At 53.4% G+C, this 15,649-nt stretch overlaps 4 protein-coding genes across 5 annotated transcripts in view; 1 reads left to right on the forward strand and 3 right to left on the reverse strand.

Moving 5' to 3' along the window:
- The window catches only part of Syngr3 (synaptogyrin 3), a 4,772-nt gene extending 2,000 nt beyond the window's left edge, over window positions 1-2,772 (reverse strand). The window contains exons 1-2 of the mRNA XM_021149839.1: window positions 2,550-2,772; window positions 341-578 (exon numbers count right to left, since the gene is read on the reverse strand). Of these exons, the coding sequence (XP_021005498.1) occupies window positions 341-578; window positions 2,550-2,648 (337 nt within the window). The 5' untranslated portion in view covers window positions 2,649-2,772. The remainder of the gene's footprint in view (window positions 1-340; window positions 579-2,549) is intronic.
- A 3,095-nt stretch (window positions 2,773-5,867) lies between these two features.
- On the reverse strand, window positions 5,868-8,399 carry Gfer (growth factor, augmenter of liver regeneration). 2 transcript variants are annotated; one of them, XM_021149207.2, is made up of 3 exons: window positions 8,076-8,399; window positions 7,506-7,669; window positions 5,868-6,570 (listed from the first exon to the last, which is right to left on the reverse strand). In XM_021149207.2, exons 1-3 carry the CDS (start codon window positions 8,310-8,312, stop codon window positions 6,408-6,410), a joined length of 564 nt encoding a protein of 187 aa, XP_021004866.1. In that variant the 5' UTR covers window positions 8,313-8,399; the 3' UTR covers window positions 5,868-6,407. The 2 variants fall into 2 exon arrangements, with proteins under 2 accessions (XP_021004866.1, XP_021004865.1); XM_021149206.2 differs by having other exon boundaries at window positions 7,506-7,702; window positions 8,076-8,397.
- A 79-nt stretch (window positions 8,400-8,478) lies between these two features.
- Noxo1 (NADPH oxidase organizer 1) lies at window positions 8,479-12,696 on the forward strand. The gene is made up of 9 exons (XM_021149039.1): window positions 8,479-9,350; window positions 10,404-10,606; window positions 10,717-10,797; window positions 10,953-11,028; window positions 11,112-11,289; window positions 11,447-11,628; window positions 11,722-11,835; window positions 12,066-12,183; window positions 12,287-12,696. The coding sequence occupies exons 2-9, from the start codon at window positions 10,541-10,543 to the stop codon at window positions 12,519-12,521; spliced, it is 1,050 nt and encodes a 349-aa protein (XP_021004698.1). The 5' UTR covers window positions 8,479-9,350; window positions 10,404-10,540; the 3' UTR covers window positions 12,522-12,696.
- Window positions 12,697-12,809: 113 nt separating this feature from the next.
- The window catches only part of Tbl3 (transducin beta like 3), a 7,389-nt gene continuing 4,549 nt past the window's right edge, over window positions 12,810-15,649 (reverse strand). The window contains exons 13-22 of the mRNA XM_021149038.1: window positions 15,397-15,500; window positions 14,642-14,789; window positions 14,311-14,541; window positions 14,145-14,215; window positions 13,910-14,066; window positions 13,771-13,829; window positions 13,447-13,550; window positions 13,287-13,358; window positions 13,043-13,201; window positions 12,810-12,952 (exon numbers count right to left, since the gene is read on the reverse strand). Coding sequence (XP_021004697.1) covers window positions 12,840-12,952; window positions 13,043-13,201; window positions 13,287-13,358; window positions 13,447-13,550; window positions 13,771-13,829; window positions 13,910-14,066; window positions 14,145-14,215; window positions 14,311-14,541; window positions 14,642-14,789; window positions 15,397-15,500 — 1,218 coding nt within the window. The 3' untranslated portion in view covers window positions 12,810-12,839. The remainder of the gene's footprint in view (window positions 12,953-13,042; window positions 13,202-13,286; window positions 13,359-13,446; window positions 13,551-13,770; window positions 13,830-13,909; window positions 14,067-14,144; window positions 14,216-14,310; window positions 14,542-14,641; window positions 14,790-15,396; window positions 15,501-15,649) is intronic.

Below are 15,649 nucleotides of genomic sequence, written 5' to 3' on the forward strand. Positions count from 1 at the left end.
TTTTTTTTTTTTTTTTTTTGACTCCGTGCTTTCAACTCAAGACTTCGACCCTGTATCTCTAGGTCACACCCTCTTGTGGCTGGGTCCTCCCGGCTCAAAACCCTGAGGAGTATTTCTCAGCCTGCCACAGTCCCGGATGAAGCTCTGCGGCAGTCCCCGCGCCTAGTCCTGTTCCTTAGAGATCCAGTCACTTCCCCACAAAGATCCTACGGTTTCCCGGAAAGAATCAGGCTCTGTCTCTCCTCGGAGGGCACCCACGCCCACCTCGCTCAGGCATCAGGTCCCGCCCCAGCACCGCACCCTACATTAGGCCCCGCCTTTCACCGCCGGCCCCGCCCACCTGAGAAGCCCAGGTCCAGTAGCACTGCCCGGCGGCGGTCTCGGACGCTGCTGATCTGCTGAAAGCGCACGTCCAGCAGCAAGAAAGCCACGCAGGCGATGAAGGCCCCTAGACCTAGTACGACGCCGAAGCGGCAGGCTCCCGCGTTTCCGTTGAAGACGCAGCGCAGTTCTGGACCACTGTCCGAGTTCACGTAGCCCTCGTTGACAATCGGTCCGAACACCGCAATAGAAAACACCTGCAGAGCAGCAAGCAGAGCCTCACTCCACTGCCTGAGGCATCTGTTCCCCCTGTCAAGAGTTCAGGTCTCCATACCTGCCCCAGAGTTCCTCTGCAGCACCGAACCCATTTCCCACTCCCTCGTGTACTGCACAATTATTGAAAATAAAGAAGCATTTAAGGAGTAATTAAAACTGCTACTTACGCCAGGCAGTGGTGGCGCACGCCTTTTATCCCAGCACTTGGGAGGCAGAGGCAGGCGGACTTCTGAATTCGAGGCCAGCCTGGTCTACAGTGTGAGTTCCTGGACAGCCAGGGCTACACAGAGAAACCCTGCCTCGAAAAACAAAACAAAAACTGGTATTTACATTTACGTTTGCATGGAGGTGCTGCATGCCTGTAATCTCAACAATCGATCTGGAGGTGGAGTAAGAAGGATCAGAGGAAGACAGCCTTGGCTACTTGAGACTCTAATACAGCGCTGATATATGGCTCAGTGGTTAAGAGGACCTGTGTTCACTTCTCAGCACCCACATGGCAGCTGCAGACTGTAACTCAGTTACAGGTGATCTAAATCAAAATTATCAGAGGTGCCACTCTTATCCCCTTTATAAGGGAATCTATTAGGGTTCACACTGTGCTTCTCAGGGCAGTCACTCCTCGGGTCTTAGAACCTTATGACCTCCCAGAGTTTACTTGAAGCGTGGAAGCAGGAGCCTTCACCTACATCAATGATTTCCAGGGTTGTGGTGGGCCAGTGCACTGTGGAGAGTGAAGTCACGGGGCAGCTGTCTAGAGAAATATACAAGCCTTTCCCTTTTCGAACCTGACCTCTGCACACAGAACCTGTGTGTGTGTGCTCCTCAGTGTCCCACATGGTGTCAAGGAGCCTAGCTTGGAATGCTGGGTCCAAGAATGTCCACCAGCAATAGTGGGCATTTCAGAATAGATTCCCATGAGTAGTTATCATAATATCCATCAAGAGCATCGAGGCTCTAAGGTTTGATTCAACCTCAGGACCTTCTGCCCACCAACTAGTTCTCCAAGGCAGGACAGAAGCAAACCACAGTCATTTTAGTGCAGACGTCTAGGACATTTCTAAGAAACATCTCAACTTCTATCATTCCACAATTCTCAACTAAACTCCTTGATAATGGTAGTCATGATAATGTAGCCACAGCATGCTCATGTTTCTTGAAAGCAATCCACAAGTCAGGACCAGAGACTGTTCCTCCTTCAGTCCACGAGATCTTGGGGGGGGGGGGCTCCACCCTGGGAACCGCCCTCTTTCAAGACAGGCATGGAGATTAGAGGACTCCCAGATGGTCAAAATCCAAAATCCAGAACTTAGCACCCATCTCCTAAATGCCTAGGACAGGGAAGACATTCGCTAATGAGATAGATCACTCCGGGTCTGTAGCTTCCATGCCATTTCCAGGAAGCCCTCCCAGATAAGCCCCTTCTAGCTACAGCAGCAGGGAGCCTCCTTATCCTCCTTTAACTCACAGCTAGACCTGAAGGGTCTAGGAAGAAGCGCTCCCTCCAAATGAGCCTGGCGGATTTGTGATCAGGCAAAGGGAAGAAACTGCGCATTCCCCTTGGCTCCTATACCCCCTCTTCCATGTGTAATTAAGTCCCTGATATACTAGGAGAATCACATCCGCAACTCTGTGCCTACTTCCAGGTCGTGGGAGCCGGAAAAATGAAAAGACCGAGGAAGGGGACTGTATTAGACCTTAAGAGGAATTGAGGGCAGGGGGAGACCAGCGGTGACCTCTCAAGGTCTATTGGTAACAGCCGGCCCTTCCCCCGCCCGCAGGTGGGCGCGCCTAGCCATGTGACGTCACCCCAACCTGCGGGCGGGGGGTGGGGGGAGGGACTGGCGGAGAGGAGGGTGAGGGGCGATGGGCAGGGGGTGAGTGAGGGTGGGGGATAAGGGATGCTAAGAGAGGCGGGGGACAGGGAAGGGGCCAGCTTAGGGACCACTCACCCAGGACACGACCCGCAACAGGGTCTGGGGCCGCCGCGCAAAGCTCACGGGATCAAAGGCAGCTCCCGCACGGCCCGCACCAAAGGATGCTCCCTCCATTGCGGGCCCTTTGCCTTCTGTCCGTTTGTCCCACTGGCCTTCCCCGCCGGAGACCGCCCGGGGCTGAAGCTGAGGCTGCTGATGCTGTGGATGCTGCCTCTGCCGCCGCCTCCCGGGAGCGCGCGTCGGCTGCGACGGGGGCGCGCGGGGCGGGGCTGAGCCAGCGCCCCCGACTAGGTCCATGCGTCGGGGTCTGAGCCCTGCCCTGGATCCTTCCCACTCGCTCTCCCTCGTATGACAGAGTTGGAGATAGGGACATTCTCAGGAAACACAGAACGAAGCCCTTATGGGGTTTAGAGGTGGGCAAGAGAAGGTAAGCTCAGATTTTGACATAGCCAAGAGCATCGACAGGAGGACAAGTGCAGCATCCTGCTTCTCTGATCAGGAGAGCCTTTTGGTGAGTATGTAAGAGGAAACTGAGGCCCAGCATCTTGACCTTTACATTCAGGAAGAGAGAACGAGCCCCCAACCTCAGACAACCAGAGGTAAATCTCTGGCGGGGCGTTCTCACTAGCCCTTGAATCAAGAAAAGCTCAGCTCATAGGTGTTGTGCACACTTGTGTTGTCTGTGGCTCACATCTCCCCTGTATTCTGGCTTCTTCTTCATAGGTTGTACCTTCCTAACAGGGTCAGGTGGGGAGAATGGCAGTACTGTCACTATCAGGGGTACTGTCTGGGAAGCAGAGTCCACTGTGACCAGCAGAAATTAAGGTTGAGCATGTCTGTTCTCCTCAGGCCAAGTCATTTCTTCCAGAAGCCCTTTCCATTTCTGGTCTGGGTTGATCTGTAGCTAATTAATCCTGAGTTCTGGGAGGGGAGAATTACCAGAGATAAGATCTTGTCCCAACTGTTGCCTAATTATCCTGGCCTCTGCTGGGATTCCCCTGACTAACAGAGCCACTTGATGCTCTTTCAGTGCCAGGCTGGTAAGAGACTGAATGGCTTCACCTTCATGGTCACAGAAGCTAGGGTGTAGTTGATCACGGGTAAGGCCCCAGTTACCTATCTCTGTCTTCCTGGGACCAAAGCTGGGTATAAGGAAAGCTCCCACATATGGAGACTACACACTTTACTTTGTGGGACCTGTTGTTCGTTCTTCAGAGGAAAGTGTAGCTGGAGGAACCACTGGCTCTGGTCTGTCTTGTTTCAGTCTAGTTGGATGCAGGTGAGCATCCCATCTCTTTTAGCTGTGAACAGAAGATCTGTGTGATCGCCCATTTTGTCCTTCTCCTCCATCATTTTCATCAGCACCCAAACAATGCAGCATATTCTTTGAAAAACACCATTCCTGGGCTGAGTATTGAGCTCAGTGGTAGAGTGCCTGCTTAGCTAGTAGCATGCATGGGGTTTTAAATTCCCAATTATCACCAAAACAAACAGTTCGTGCTCATACTTCTGTCTCCCTTAGCAGCAAATTCAAGCTGTTACCCATCTATTTCTAGTGCCTCTTCCTCCATTCCCTCAAAACCCTGTTATAACCAAGCCCCTACCCTGCATCTGATGGCCAGGCACCTCCACTTGCCATTTTGGAAATGTTTGCTTCGGGTTCACCCATGAGCTTACACTTCTGATGTTTATCTTTTTTCATATCCCTCTGTCTGTGCTGACAGCTCTAAAATGCCAGCTCAAACCAAACCTTCCTTCACACGAGTTCTGCTTGTCTTGACCCAGATGCTCTGTGAACAGGGACAAAGTGAAGCTTTTGATTTCCTTTTTTTTTTTTGGTTTTTCAAGACAGGGTTTCTCTTGTGTAGCTGTGGCTATCCTGGAACTCACTCTGTAGACCAGGCTGGCCTCGAACTCAGAAATTCACTTCCTCTGCCTCCCAAGTGCTGAGATTAAAGGCATGTGCCACCACGCCTGGCTTCATTTACTTTCTAAAAATAAATTTATTGGCTGGGCAGTGGTAGCGCATGCCTTTAATCCCAGCACTTTGGAGGCAGATGTAGGCAGAGAAACCCTGTCTCAAAAAACCAAAAGTAAGTAAATAAAGTTATTGTGTAGGTTTGTTTGTTTGTTTGTTTGACAGGATCTATGTAACCCTGGCTAGCCTGGAACTTAGTATGTAGACTGAGCTGGCCTCACACTTCAGATATCTGTTTCTGCCTCTTAAGTGCTCAGGTTAAAGTTAAAGGCATGTGTTATCATACCCAGCTTTTTGGGGTCGGGGACATTTAATGTGTTTTGAACAAGGCAGTGTTGGCACAAGCCTTTAATCCCAGCACTCAGGAGCAAGAGGCAGGAAAATGTCTGTGAATTCCCAGGCCAACCTGGTCTTCTACAGGTTTTGAGTTCCAAGCCCGCCAGGGCCACACAGAGAAACCCTGCGTATGTTTGGGGAGAGGACACGGCAACAATTGTGTCTGGAGTGTTGCCTGCATGTATTTCTGAATGGGTTTTGTACCTGGTAGCCACAGAGACCAGAAGAGGGTATTGGACCCCCCGGGACTGGAGTTACTGATCGAGTCACTACATGGGTGATGGAACAGCAAGCAGCCAGTGCTCTTAAGTGAAGTATAAATAGGAGGCTAGTGTGTGTATACGACTTCAGGGAAAGCCAGGAAAAGAGGAAGTGACAAGGAGAAGGAGCAAAGTTCACCAGCAGTACAAGCAGATGATCACAGCTTTTAACAGGAAACCCTTGGTTCCATAGCATGGCTGCATTAAGCCTCATCAGAGAGAAGTCCTGGAAAAGGAAAGGGTCAGCTTTCTCAGCCGGCCAGCTGCTCTTGTATCCTTTTTGCTTGGACCCCTCTGAGCATCCTCTGTAGAAGCCAGCACACCTAAGGGCCTCCTTAGGTGGGGATGCCCTACTGGAGGTACAAGGAAGTCATGCCACCTCTGTGATCATAGGACTGGGGCACACATGCTGCTGGGATGCTGTGGTTGGGAGCCTGGCCTAAGGATAGATCCAGCCGAGCTGATCCAGAGATGCTCAACAGCTGCAGAGTTTATACTCAGCAATTCTCAACTTCACGGAGACACAATCCCAGCTGGCGACACTCTGACCACTCCCCATTTGTATCCCCACAGACCCCTAGTCTTCTTCAGCTTCTTTATTACCCTGGAAATTCTGACACTCCCTGAAATGTGTGTCTCAGCTGCACCATGGTGACTTCTGCCAACTCCAGACAAGAGGGCCCAACTAATCACAGAAAGGCAAAGCCGAGCCAGCCCATCACTGTAAGCACAAGTACAAAGCACACAGAAACCAGCCCCTAAGTCACTTTGGTTTATTTTGGCCTCAAACGCTAAGGAAGCTGTTCCCAGGACCCTCTGCTGACATGCTTGTTATAGCTGCAGAAGACCATATGCCAGGCTGGCAGTGGGCACCATGGTTGGTACACCCTAAGAGGAAAAACCCTGCTGGAGCTGGGGGACCCTGCTTCAATTGTGAAATGGCAGAGTTGCCAGGGTCACAGTTCTTGTAGGCAGCCAGGGCTGTGTAGTAGTAAGGTGGTCATCTAGCCCATCTTCCTTTGGGGCAATTACGTCCCAAATGAAGGGTACGAGGCACCTGGACCACTCCTGCCTCTCACCTTCAGTCCCATGGGGCTTTCGCTGAGGAGGCCACCCAAGTGTCTGTAGTAGGCATCTCCATTTGTTAATCCTGTGGCAGGGTTCCCAGAGGCAGGGTTCTAGGGATCTCTCCCCCAACTACAGAAACAAGTGTTGGCTCAGATGCACTTTAATCGTCAATCAAGCTGTTGCCCATAGAACCAGGCTAGATGCCCCTCACGCCGCCCTGCTGGTAATCTTCTAGTCACAGGAGCCGTCCTTCCAGCCGTCCCGCCAACGCTCATCTACTCTCGAGCAGTCAAAATCAGGCTTGCCCAGCTTCCGATTCACTTCATTGTGCAGGCGGCACAGCCACTGGCTGAAGGATACTCGAGTGCTTGTGTCTGGCTGGTTCCTGCCTATCCTTTGAGAGAAGCACAGAAGGATGTAAGGAGATCCCGGCTCCTGTCTCTGCCAGTGTCTGGGGGACGGGGAGTTGGGGCACTGCTATGACTTATCTTCCCGTAAGGCCAAGAGCGGTTGGTGGGGGGTGGGGGGGGCTGAATCTAGAGTTTCTAGGTAGGGCCTGGCACAAAGGATTGTTTCTCAGCACCAGGGGCACAATGAAGCTAGAGTTCCCCCTCACTCCTAACTGCTTAGGCTTCAAATAGCAAGTGCAACTGCCCCAGGGGTCCGACCTAGAAATACCTAAGGAGAATAGGTTAGTCCACTGAGAGTGAGGGATGCTTATTTCAGTCCAGTTTTTTTTTTTTTTTTTTTTTTTTTTTTTTTTTTTTTTGGTTTTTCGAGACAGGGTTTCTCTTTATAGCTCTGGCTGTCCTGGAGCTCACTTTGTAGATCAGGCTGGCCTCGAACTCAGAAATCCGCCTGCCTCTGCCTCCCGAGTGCTGGGATTAAAGGCGTGCGCCACCACGCCCGGCCAGTCCAGTTTTTAAAGCCGGTAACTAAGCTGAGGGGTTGGCTTGAGCCCCATAGGAATAAGTAAGAACTATAAGAACTGGGCTTTTGAGAAAGGAGAAGGCCCCTAAACCCCAACTTCCCTTTTGGTGTCCCCTCTCCTAGGAACCTGTCACTTCTGAATCTACAGTTCTAGGCCCTTCTCTATGACATCAGCTATGCCCTCTTTTTTTTTTTTTTTTTTGGTTTTTTGAGACAGGGTTTCTCTGTGCAGCTCTGGCTGTCCTGGAACTCACTCTGTAGACCAGGCTGGCCTCGAACTCAAAAATCCACCTGCCTCTGCTTCCCAAGTGCTGGGATTAAAGGCGTGCGCCACCACCGCCCGGCATCAGCTAGATCCGCTCTAGGGACCTTACTGACAGAGGTACAACCAGAACTTACCTCTTCCTTATGTCTTCCGCACATTCCTCGCAGGGGTAAAACTTGGAAAATATATGTATGAACTGGGCCATATCCTGTTGTTGTTCTGGCGTGGGCATGTCCGGGTAATAGGCAGCCAGCGTATGGAGGAAAGCCCAGGTGTGGCGACCCAATTCTTCCCGATCCTGTGGACAGTCCTCCCTAAACTTGATGTCCCGCTGCAGAAGTAGGCCGACTAAAGGTCAATTCACTCTTACCCAACCAGAAAGCCCATAAAATTCCAACCCAGTGGCAGACTGCGTTGTACGCCAGAGGCCTTCGGTTCGAATTCCCAGTATCACTAATAATAATAATAGTAATAATAATAATAAAGGAAACAAGAACGCTCCCTTTTTCAGTTAACAGTCTACTAACTCGATCCGACTAGCCTGTGGCTGAAAGCGCAAAAGTTTGAGCCTAACGGTGTGTGTGGGTGAGGGGTAAACGTGTTTAGGCACAGCCAACCCTGAGGGCTTGGGCCGTGCTGTAGCCGAACGGGAACCTGGAAACCAGGTGTGTGGGGGACCGGGCGGCCAAGCGGGGCATCTGCACCTTCTGCTGGGTCCGCATCCACGACTTGAAGTCCACGCAGGCCCGGCACGGTCGCTTCCCGTGCTCCAAACCTTGCGGCGCCGGGGCCGCGGCAGGGGTGGTGTCGTCTCTATGCCTTGCGCCACGGCCCCGCGCGTCAGTCACCAGGTCGTCGGTCACCTCGGAGCGCGCGCCGCCCGGCAGGAAGGAGAAGCGACTGCCGCGAGGGAAGCCCGCCGGCTCGCTGGGCGCCGCCATCTTGCTGGCGTGCGGGCAGCGGGACCAAGAGGGCGTGCCGGCGACAGTTCGGAGGAGCGTGCACGCCACCGCCAGCGCGCGGCGGCAGGAGCGGGAACGGCAGCCCGGGGCTGGGCTCAGGCAGGGGCAGGAGGCGGGGCCTGGCGGCGGGGCGGGGCTGGGGGCCGAGGTGGTGGCCCGGGTCGCGGAGGCGTGGGAGGCCTCGGGGCGGGAGGAGGCGGCGCCGGAGGCCCGGGCCGCGGCGGCACGGGCGGCTGCGGCTCCGGCTCTGCGGGTACTCTTGCGCCTGGTGACCCGCCGCGAGCCCGGCGCGCGTGGTCCATGGTGGGGTTCAGGCTTCCTCCCGCAGAAGTGAAGCGTGTCGTGGAAGGCGCGCTGCGGCTGTGCTGAGATCTTGGACTGAGATGAGTTCCGAGATGCTTCTCGCATCACCCCCATCGCTTGGCTCAGACACTTACGGGCGGCAAAATTTGGGGTCTTCCTGCCTTACGACGTGCTCACCTACACGCTTCTCGGTGCCTTGGCAACGCGCGACGGGGCGTGGCCTCACAGAGACCAGACTGTACTTATTGCCAGAGGCTACCTATGCCCTAGTAACTGTCCCCCACTGCGCAACCTTGAGAGAGGGCGTGTCCTCATCCTCTAGCTTGGATAAAAGATTATTATGCCCATTTTAATAGCAGCCTCAGGAATTTCTTCCTTTTTTTTTTTTTTTTTTAAGACAGGGTCTCCTGTAACTTGGACTAACTTTGTACTCTGTATGTAGCTGAGTGAAGATGATGTTGAATTCTTGAATCTTTTTGCCACCACACCACCTCTTCAAGTGTTTGACTTAAACGCCTTCCCTTGCCTCCATGTGTTCATTCACTCTTTCTGCAAATATTTGTAGAGTGGCTGCTCTCTCCAGGTGCTGTTTCCCCCACTGAGCAGAACAAGGAACTAGCCTCCCTCTTTAGCCTTTAACCAGTGATGCAAATGGAGAAAACCCAGTCACCAGAATAAATCTTATTTACAAAACTGATGAAAGCTGTGCAGAGGGTGAGGAGATCCTTAGGCACAGGCCTTTGGGATAAGAAATCAGCTCAAACGCTTGACATTTTACAAAAACACCAGTGTCGCTGGGGGCAGGGTCTAGGGGAGGGTGATAGTGGAGATAGAGGCAGAATCCAGAGTCCGGCAAGGCCTACTTATGACCATGGTAGCAACTGGCATTTTTTTCCCTAAAAACAGAGATGTTGGGCAATTTGGGACAGTGGGTTTTTTTGTTTTGTGTATTTCAAGACAGGGTTTCTTAGTGTAACCAGTCTTGACTGTCCTGGACTCTCTTTGTAGACCAGGGTGGCCTTGATCTCAGAAATCTACCTGCCTCTGCCACCCAAGTGCTGGGATTAAAGGCATGTGCTACCCCACTGAGAACAGATTTTTTTTTAAAGAGACAGGGAGGAACCCAGAGTTGGGGGCTCCTCTGTGTGCATCCGAGAGAGGCAGTGGCTAGGTAGAGTGGAGAGCATCTAAGGTTGGGAGGGGTAAACAGAGGCTGTCAACTGAGTGGTAAGAGGGGCTCACAATTCCTCACTTTTCCAGCTTCTGACTTCCAACATTTCTGAAAGAAGCCAGTAAGTTATTAAAGGCAATGCCAAGACTTAGCCAAGTAAGGAGACCTGTTCCATGACATAGCTGCTCAGGAGCCTAAGGCAGTAAGATTCCCAACTCTGGCAAAACCCCATCTCAAAACAAGATAAAAACAACCAAAACCAAAACCGAACAAAACAAAGCAACCAAAAAAGGACCCAGTAGTTGACTCAAGGTTGTCTGTGTCTGTAACAGACTGTACTGTAGCCCAGGGTGGATTCAAAGAGCAAGCTGTTAGGCACACCCTGGAGGAGGTCACGGCAGGATGAAGAAGAGGCAGAGGGGGCAGGTGCTCCCTACAGTTTTTCTTCCCCAGACTAAGGGAGGAAAGGAGCCCCAGGTGGTTCTGTTTGAGAACAGTCCTGTACAAAGGACCTTTTCTTCCACCTGCCCAGGCTTGCCCCTCCCCCTGGCACAGTCTTCCTGTGATGAATCCTCTCCGTTTTTTTGTGCTTCAAGAACCAGGAAACTGAACCCTTTCCTGGAGTGTGAGTGCTTCGAGGGGACTCTACTTAGGGCAGTGTTGGGGAATTCCACTTCACTTCTTCCGGATGCTCAGAGCTCCTCCAAGCTCCCTGTGGTAGTCATCCACAGTCATGGCAAGCCCAAGACACCCAGTATCAGCCCATGCTGTAGCCTTGGTGCAAATGGACCGACTCCAGGTAGACCACACTGCCCCGGCCCCTCACCCCTGCACCGATTGTCTCCAAAGATGCAAAAGGAGAACTGGCAAAGACTGAAGGAGATGTGGCCTCTACCTTTCCTCACACAGACATTTGCCTTCTCCGTGTGCTGGTCAGACAACAGTGACACATTTGTGCGGAGGAGCTGGGATGAGTTCAGGCAGCTCCAGGTGAGTAACACTGGGACTACACTCTGATACTCTGTCTGTGGATGACCTCAGTCCAAGGACCTCCCCTTCTGCCTGTAGGAGCTCTTCTAGGGACCCTTCCCTCCCTGGGGGGGTTCTCTCCATCTCAAAGACTAACACCCACTCCTCCCCACCAGAAGACCCTTAAGAAAACCTTCCCAGTGGAGGCAGGCCTGCTACGGAGATCCGAACAAGTTCTTCCCAAGCTTCCTGGTCAGGCCTGTAAGGGTCACGGGATGGTAAGGGCAGTGTGGGTGAGTGGGGTCCCACAGTGTGTGCTTGTGATACCCGGGCAGATGCTCCATTGCTGACACGCCGGGGGCATACTGGTCGTGGCCTGGTACGTTTGCGGCTGCTGGACACCTATGTACGGGCATTGCTGGCAACCTCAGAACACATATTGAGGAGTTCAGCACTCCACGGCTTCTTTGTACCCAAACCTCTGGATCTGGAGCCCATGCTGCCTCCTGGCAGGTGACTAACCTTCCCCCTGCTCCCAGCCAATGCACTTGTTGGAGGGGCAGGTGAAAAGGCTGGGCCGACACACACACACACACACACACATATATGGGGAAAGGGGTAGTCCCAGCCTTCCTACTTATTTCTTACATGTGTGGGCTGCACTGCCCAGCCTGGTGATCCTGCCTACACCAGAGGAGCCCTTATCCCAACCGAGAGGCAGCCTTGCCATTCATAGCCTGGAGGCTCAGAGCATTCCCTGTGTACAGCCTTTCCACACTCTTGACATAAGAGACAGACCTTTCCACACCAAGGCTCAAGAAATTCTGGACATATTACTACGACATCCTTCAGGTAAAACCTCACTATTAAGAACCTGAGGTTTTCCCTCTGTTCAAAATGGATGCAGACCCAGGTATCTGAGCCCTTCCCTGGCCTCTTAAACAGGTTGGTGGCTGGTAGAGAACAAGGATCAGCAGGTAGCCTGGTTTCCAGCTCCCTACCTGGAGGAGGTAGCAACAGGCCAAGGCCAGGAGTCAGGCCTGGCTTTGCAAGGAAGTGGTATGAGCCCATCCCTACTATAAACTCACCACTATGAATGGACCTTTGGCAAGGCCAAAACCACGCCCAGGAGGGAGGTAGTAGTGAGGCACTAGGCATGTGGGTGCTGCTTAGAGCCAGGAGCAAGCCCAAGTGGGTTTCAGAGCAGCCCAGGATGCCCAGAGGCAAGCCCGGGAACGGTGAGGACTCTGACCTTCAGCTGCACAGTGATCCTCAAATCACTATCCTAGGGAGGCAGTTCTGCACTACCCAGGCCTATGAGGGCAGTCGCTCTGATGAGCTATCCGTGCCCTCAGGGGCACGTGTCCATGTGCTGGAGACCTCAGACCGAGGCTGGTGGCTGTGCAGGTACAGTGAAGTGTGTGTCTCTGTGTGGTGGAGCAGTGGCAGGCCCTGCCTGGCCGGACGGGAACATAGGTAACTCCTTAACCAAGCCCTGCTTTTCCTGCAGGTATAATGGCCAGATAGGCCTACTCCCTGCAATGTCGCTGCAACCTGAAGGGCTGGGCTCACTCCTGGGCAGGCCAGGGTTCCCAGACAGTGCTGGGGCAGACAAGGTGGCTGAGGACAGGACCGTTCCCCCTGTAGTACCAACTCGTCCCTGTATGAGTGCCATCCAGAGTCGATGCTGCTCCATTACCCGCAGGGCACTGGGACAGGAACAAGGGACTCGGGTTCCCCGTTGAGGATTGTATTGCTGCTCTGCAGAGAGGTTGTACTGTCAAAGCCAACCTCAGGCAAAGCAGGGATCTAGACCTCACCAAGAAAGCAGGATTAAGAGTGGGGCTCTATGGCTGGCCGGGCCACGGGCCAGCTAACTTTCTATTTCCTCTAAATAAAACTGGAATGACTTCACCCAAATCACTGTGCACTGAGGGACTGGGGCAGGGTGGGCTTGAATTCCTACAGATGACGCCTCGGTCAGCCGAGTGTGGCCAAGGACTCTGGGAGACTGAGCAGATTCACATGAGAAACCAAGTTAGAAAAGTTAACTTTTCTCTGTTTCACAGGGCTGGGGGAGCTGCAGCAGGGAGTGGGGACAGCTTCATGTTGTGCCACAGGAAGTCCAGGAAGGTGGCTGCTTGCAGTGTCCTGCTAAGCCGCTGAAAGTGCCGCTCTAGAGGAAAACAGAGGAGGTTCAGGCTGGGGTGGGGGTTGTCTGTGAGCCCACCAGGAGCATCCCTGGACCCAGGACCATGTCACATACCAGTGTAGGGCAGCAAGGCCTCCAGTGACCCCCGCACCCCGTCGTAGGCCAGCAGCTCTTCAGGAGCCTCATGCCGCAGAAGCACACCAAGCACAGCCTGGGCTTCGTGGCAATGTCTGGAGTTTGTGTTCCACGTGACACAGAAGCGCAGCAGGGCCTCTGTAGGTAACAGATGGTCACCAACCCCATTCTGCCCACCAGGCCACCCCCTCCCCAGCCTGGTTTCCTCCAGCCTGCCCACTACCTTTCTGGTCTCTTCGCAGTCGGAGTACAGTGGCTTCCAGTTTCTCACAGGCCTCAGGATCTCTCCGGATGGCTATGAGAGGAAAGTCTGAGCTTGAGGAAAGGGCTCACCAATCCCTGGAACCTCCCCTACCCCACCTCCTCCTGGGGCAGGCGCTGACCCTGGATAACGGTCAGCACAGTGTGGGGACGATCCAAAGAGATGGCAAGGCCTAGTGCCCGGAGATACCGCTTCTCATGGAGCAGGTTGTCCAGTTCTTGCTGCCTAGTGGGACAGAGGAAAGGACATGGTCACTCAGAGACCCCGGCTCAGCCTGAGTGCCCATAAGTATGAACTCTACCTCAGCCCATTTCCTGCTGCTGCACAGTAGGAACATGCAGGGGCTGCTGCTGCTGCTACTAGATGCAGGAGCTGGTACTGCTAGGACGTGCAAGGGGTGCTGCTCCTGAGGGGATGCAGCAGGGTCTACCCAGCCCAGACTCACTTGATCACCTGCTCTTCCCGTTTGGCCTGCTCTTCTGCCTGCTCAGCTTCTGTCACATCCTGGGATCAAATTAGGGTCAGCCAAGCCCCAGTGCTGTCAAAGGACTGCCCTGCCTCATCCCACCCAATAGGGTTCAAACCTTCCAGAGAATGATTCGGGAGTCACTGCCACCGGTGATGGCATGATCATCCAGTTGGCTGCAATGTAGCCCCCAGACCTTGTCCTCGTGAGCATCCAGGGTCCGCACACACTCGTTGCTCTTAATGGTCCACAGCTTCAGGAGCCCATCAGAGCCACTGAGTTGAGAATGGAAGGGCTCAGTGTAGGGGCGTGTCCCTCCCCAGGTATCCCCAGCCGACTCCTAGCCCACTCACCTAGACAGCAGCTGTGAGCCACGGCTTACAAAGGCCACCTTCAGTACAGAAGCATCATGTCCCTCAAATGTCTGCAGGGAGACAGAGGACCCGAGTGGTATGGGCACGAGAGGGTATATTATATACCCATATACTGGATACTACAGACGGTAATATATATACCTACCTTGAGACAACTGAAGTCCTGCAGTGACCAGAGCTTGATGGTGCCATCAGCAGAGGCTGTGGCCAGCACCTGGTCCGTAGGTGAGAACTGGACATTCCAGAGGCCACGTCGGTGGCCTGTAAAAACACCTAACAGTTGGCACTGAGGCAAGGCCCAGAGCTTAGCTGTGCGATCCTGTGAGCCTGTTGCTAACAGCTTGTCATTGGGGGAGACAGCCAAACTGTTGATGTCCTGGTGACAAAAGCAAGTAGCAAAAGTTAAGACACTAAGACACCCATCCCAGCAAAGGCTCAGCCACACCCCACCCCAGAGGCCATGTGTGGCTAGCTACTTTGTCGTGGCAGCGCTGAGTGGTCTGGGCTTGCAGAAGCACGGTGCCACTGTCTGCAGCTGTGTTCTTGGACAGCAGAGCTTCAGGGAGGGGCCAGAGCTTCACAGTACAGTCCTGACTGCCCGTCACCAGGAAAGATTCTTTTAGCCTGTATCCAACAAGAAAGGAGACACTAGCCAGGCGTGGTGGCACACGCCTTTAATCCCAGCACTCGGGCTGCAGAGGCAGGCGGATGTCTGAGTTCAAGGCCAGCCTGGTCTACAAAGTGAGTTCCAGGATAGCCAGAGCTATACAGAGAAACCCTGTCTCGAAAAAAACCAACAACAACAAAAAAAGAAAGGAGGCACTGCTCAGGCCGAGGGATACTAGCTGCAGTGCACCAAGCTCTGCCCTCTGCACCATGATCAGGACTCGTCTCAGCATGCAGACCGGCCAACATCACCCCCAAATGCCTCTGCCTATCCCATCCACCCTCAGTATCCAGCAACTGGTGCCAAGCACAGATCAAGCTCTTAATGAAGGGTCACCTTCTCCAGCAGGACCTCCTTCAGTCATTCTCCCCATATCATGCCCTTCCCACTTTGTCCACCTTCCAAGGGCACCCAAGTCCCCCGGGCCTCTTCTCTGTTCCACATCTTTGCTAAAGCCCCATAGCATGGCCAAATGAGCACACTCATTCTCTACCCTGTGCTAGAAGCCAGTAACTTGGGCCTTTCCCTCCTTGGATACCCCTGGGCCCGGTCTTGATCCCTTACCTAGAACAGCAGATGGTGCCCACACTGTGTGTGTGGCCAGAACCCTGAGCTACACAGGCCACCTGGCCAGCCTTGTTCATCTTCCAGATGCGTATGCTCTGATCCTATGGGAAGTAGGGGTTGGAGAGAGATGATGAGTCATAGTTTTCTTGCCTTGGTTTTCACTTGGGAGGCCTGGGCCTTCCCCTCCCATCCCCTTCCTCCTCCCTCCCCCCACCCCTCTCTCTTGGTTTTTCTTTTTTTCTTTCTTTTT

The sequence above is a fragment of the Mus caroli genome, chromosome 17 (assembly GCF_900094665.2).
Source record: "Mus caroli chromosome 17, CAROLI_EIJ_v1.1, whole genome shotgun sequence".
NCBI lineage: Eukaryota > Metazoa > Chordata > Mammalia > Rodentia > Muridae > Mus > Mus caroli.

Coding starts and splice junctions, on each gene's coding strand:
- Noxo1 (XM_021149039.1), top strand. CDS start 10,541: ATGGCAAGCCCAAGACACCCAGTATCAGCCCATGCTGTAGCCTTGGTG. Junction 10,607..10,716: donor TGCAAATGGACCGACTCCAG/GTAGACCACACT, acceptor TTCCTCACACAG/ACATTTGCCTTCTCCGTGTG. Junction 11,836..12,065: donor CCTGGCTTTGCAAGGAAGTG/GTATGAGCCCAT, acceptor TCACTATCCTAG/GGAGGCAGTTCTGCACTACC.
- Gfer (XM_021149206.2), bottom strand. CDS start 8,312: ATGGCGGCGCCCAGCGAGCCGGCGGGCTTCCCTCGCGGCAGTCGCTTC. Junction 7,703..8,075: donor GGATGCGGACCCAGCAGAAG/GTGCAGATGCCC, acceptor CTACTTCTGCAG/CGGGACATCAAGTTTAGGGA. Junction 6,571..7,505: donor GCGGAAGACATAAGGAAGAG/GTAAGTTCTGGT, acceptor CTTCTCTCAAAG/GATAGGCAGGAACCAGCCAG.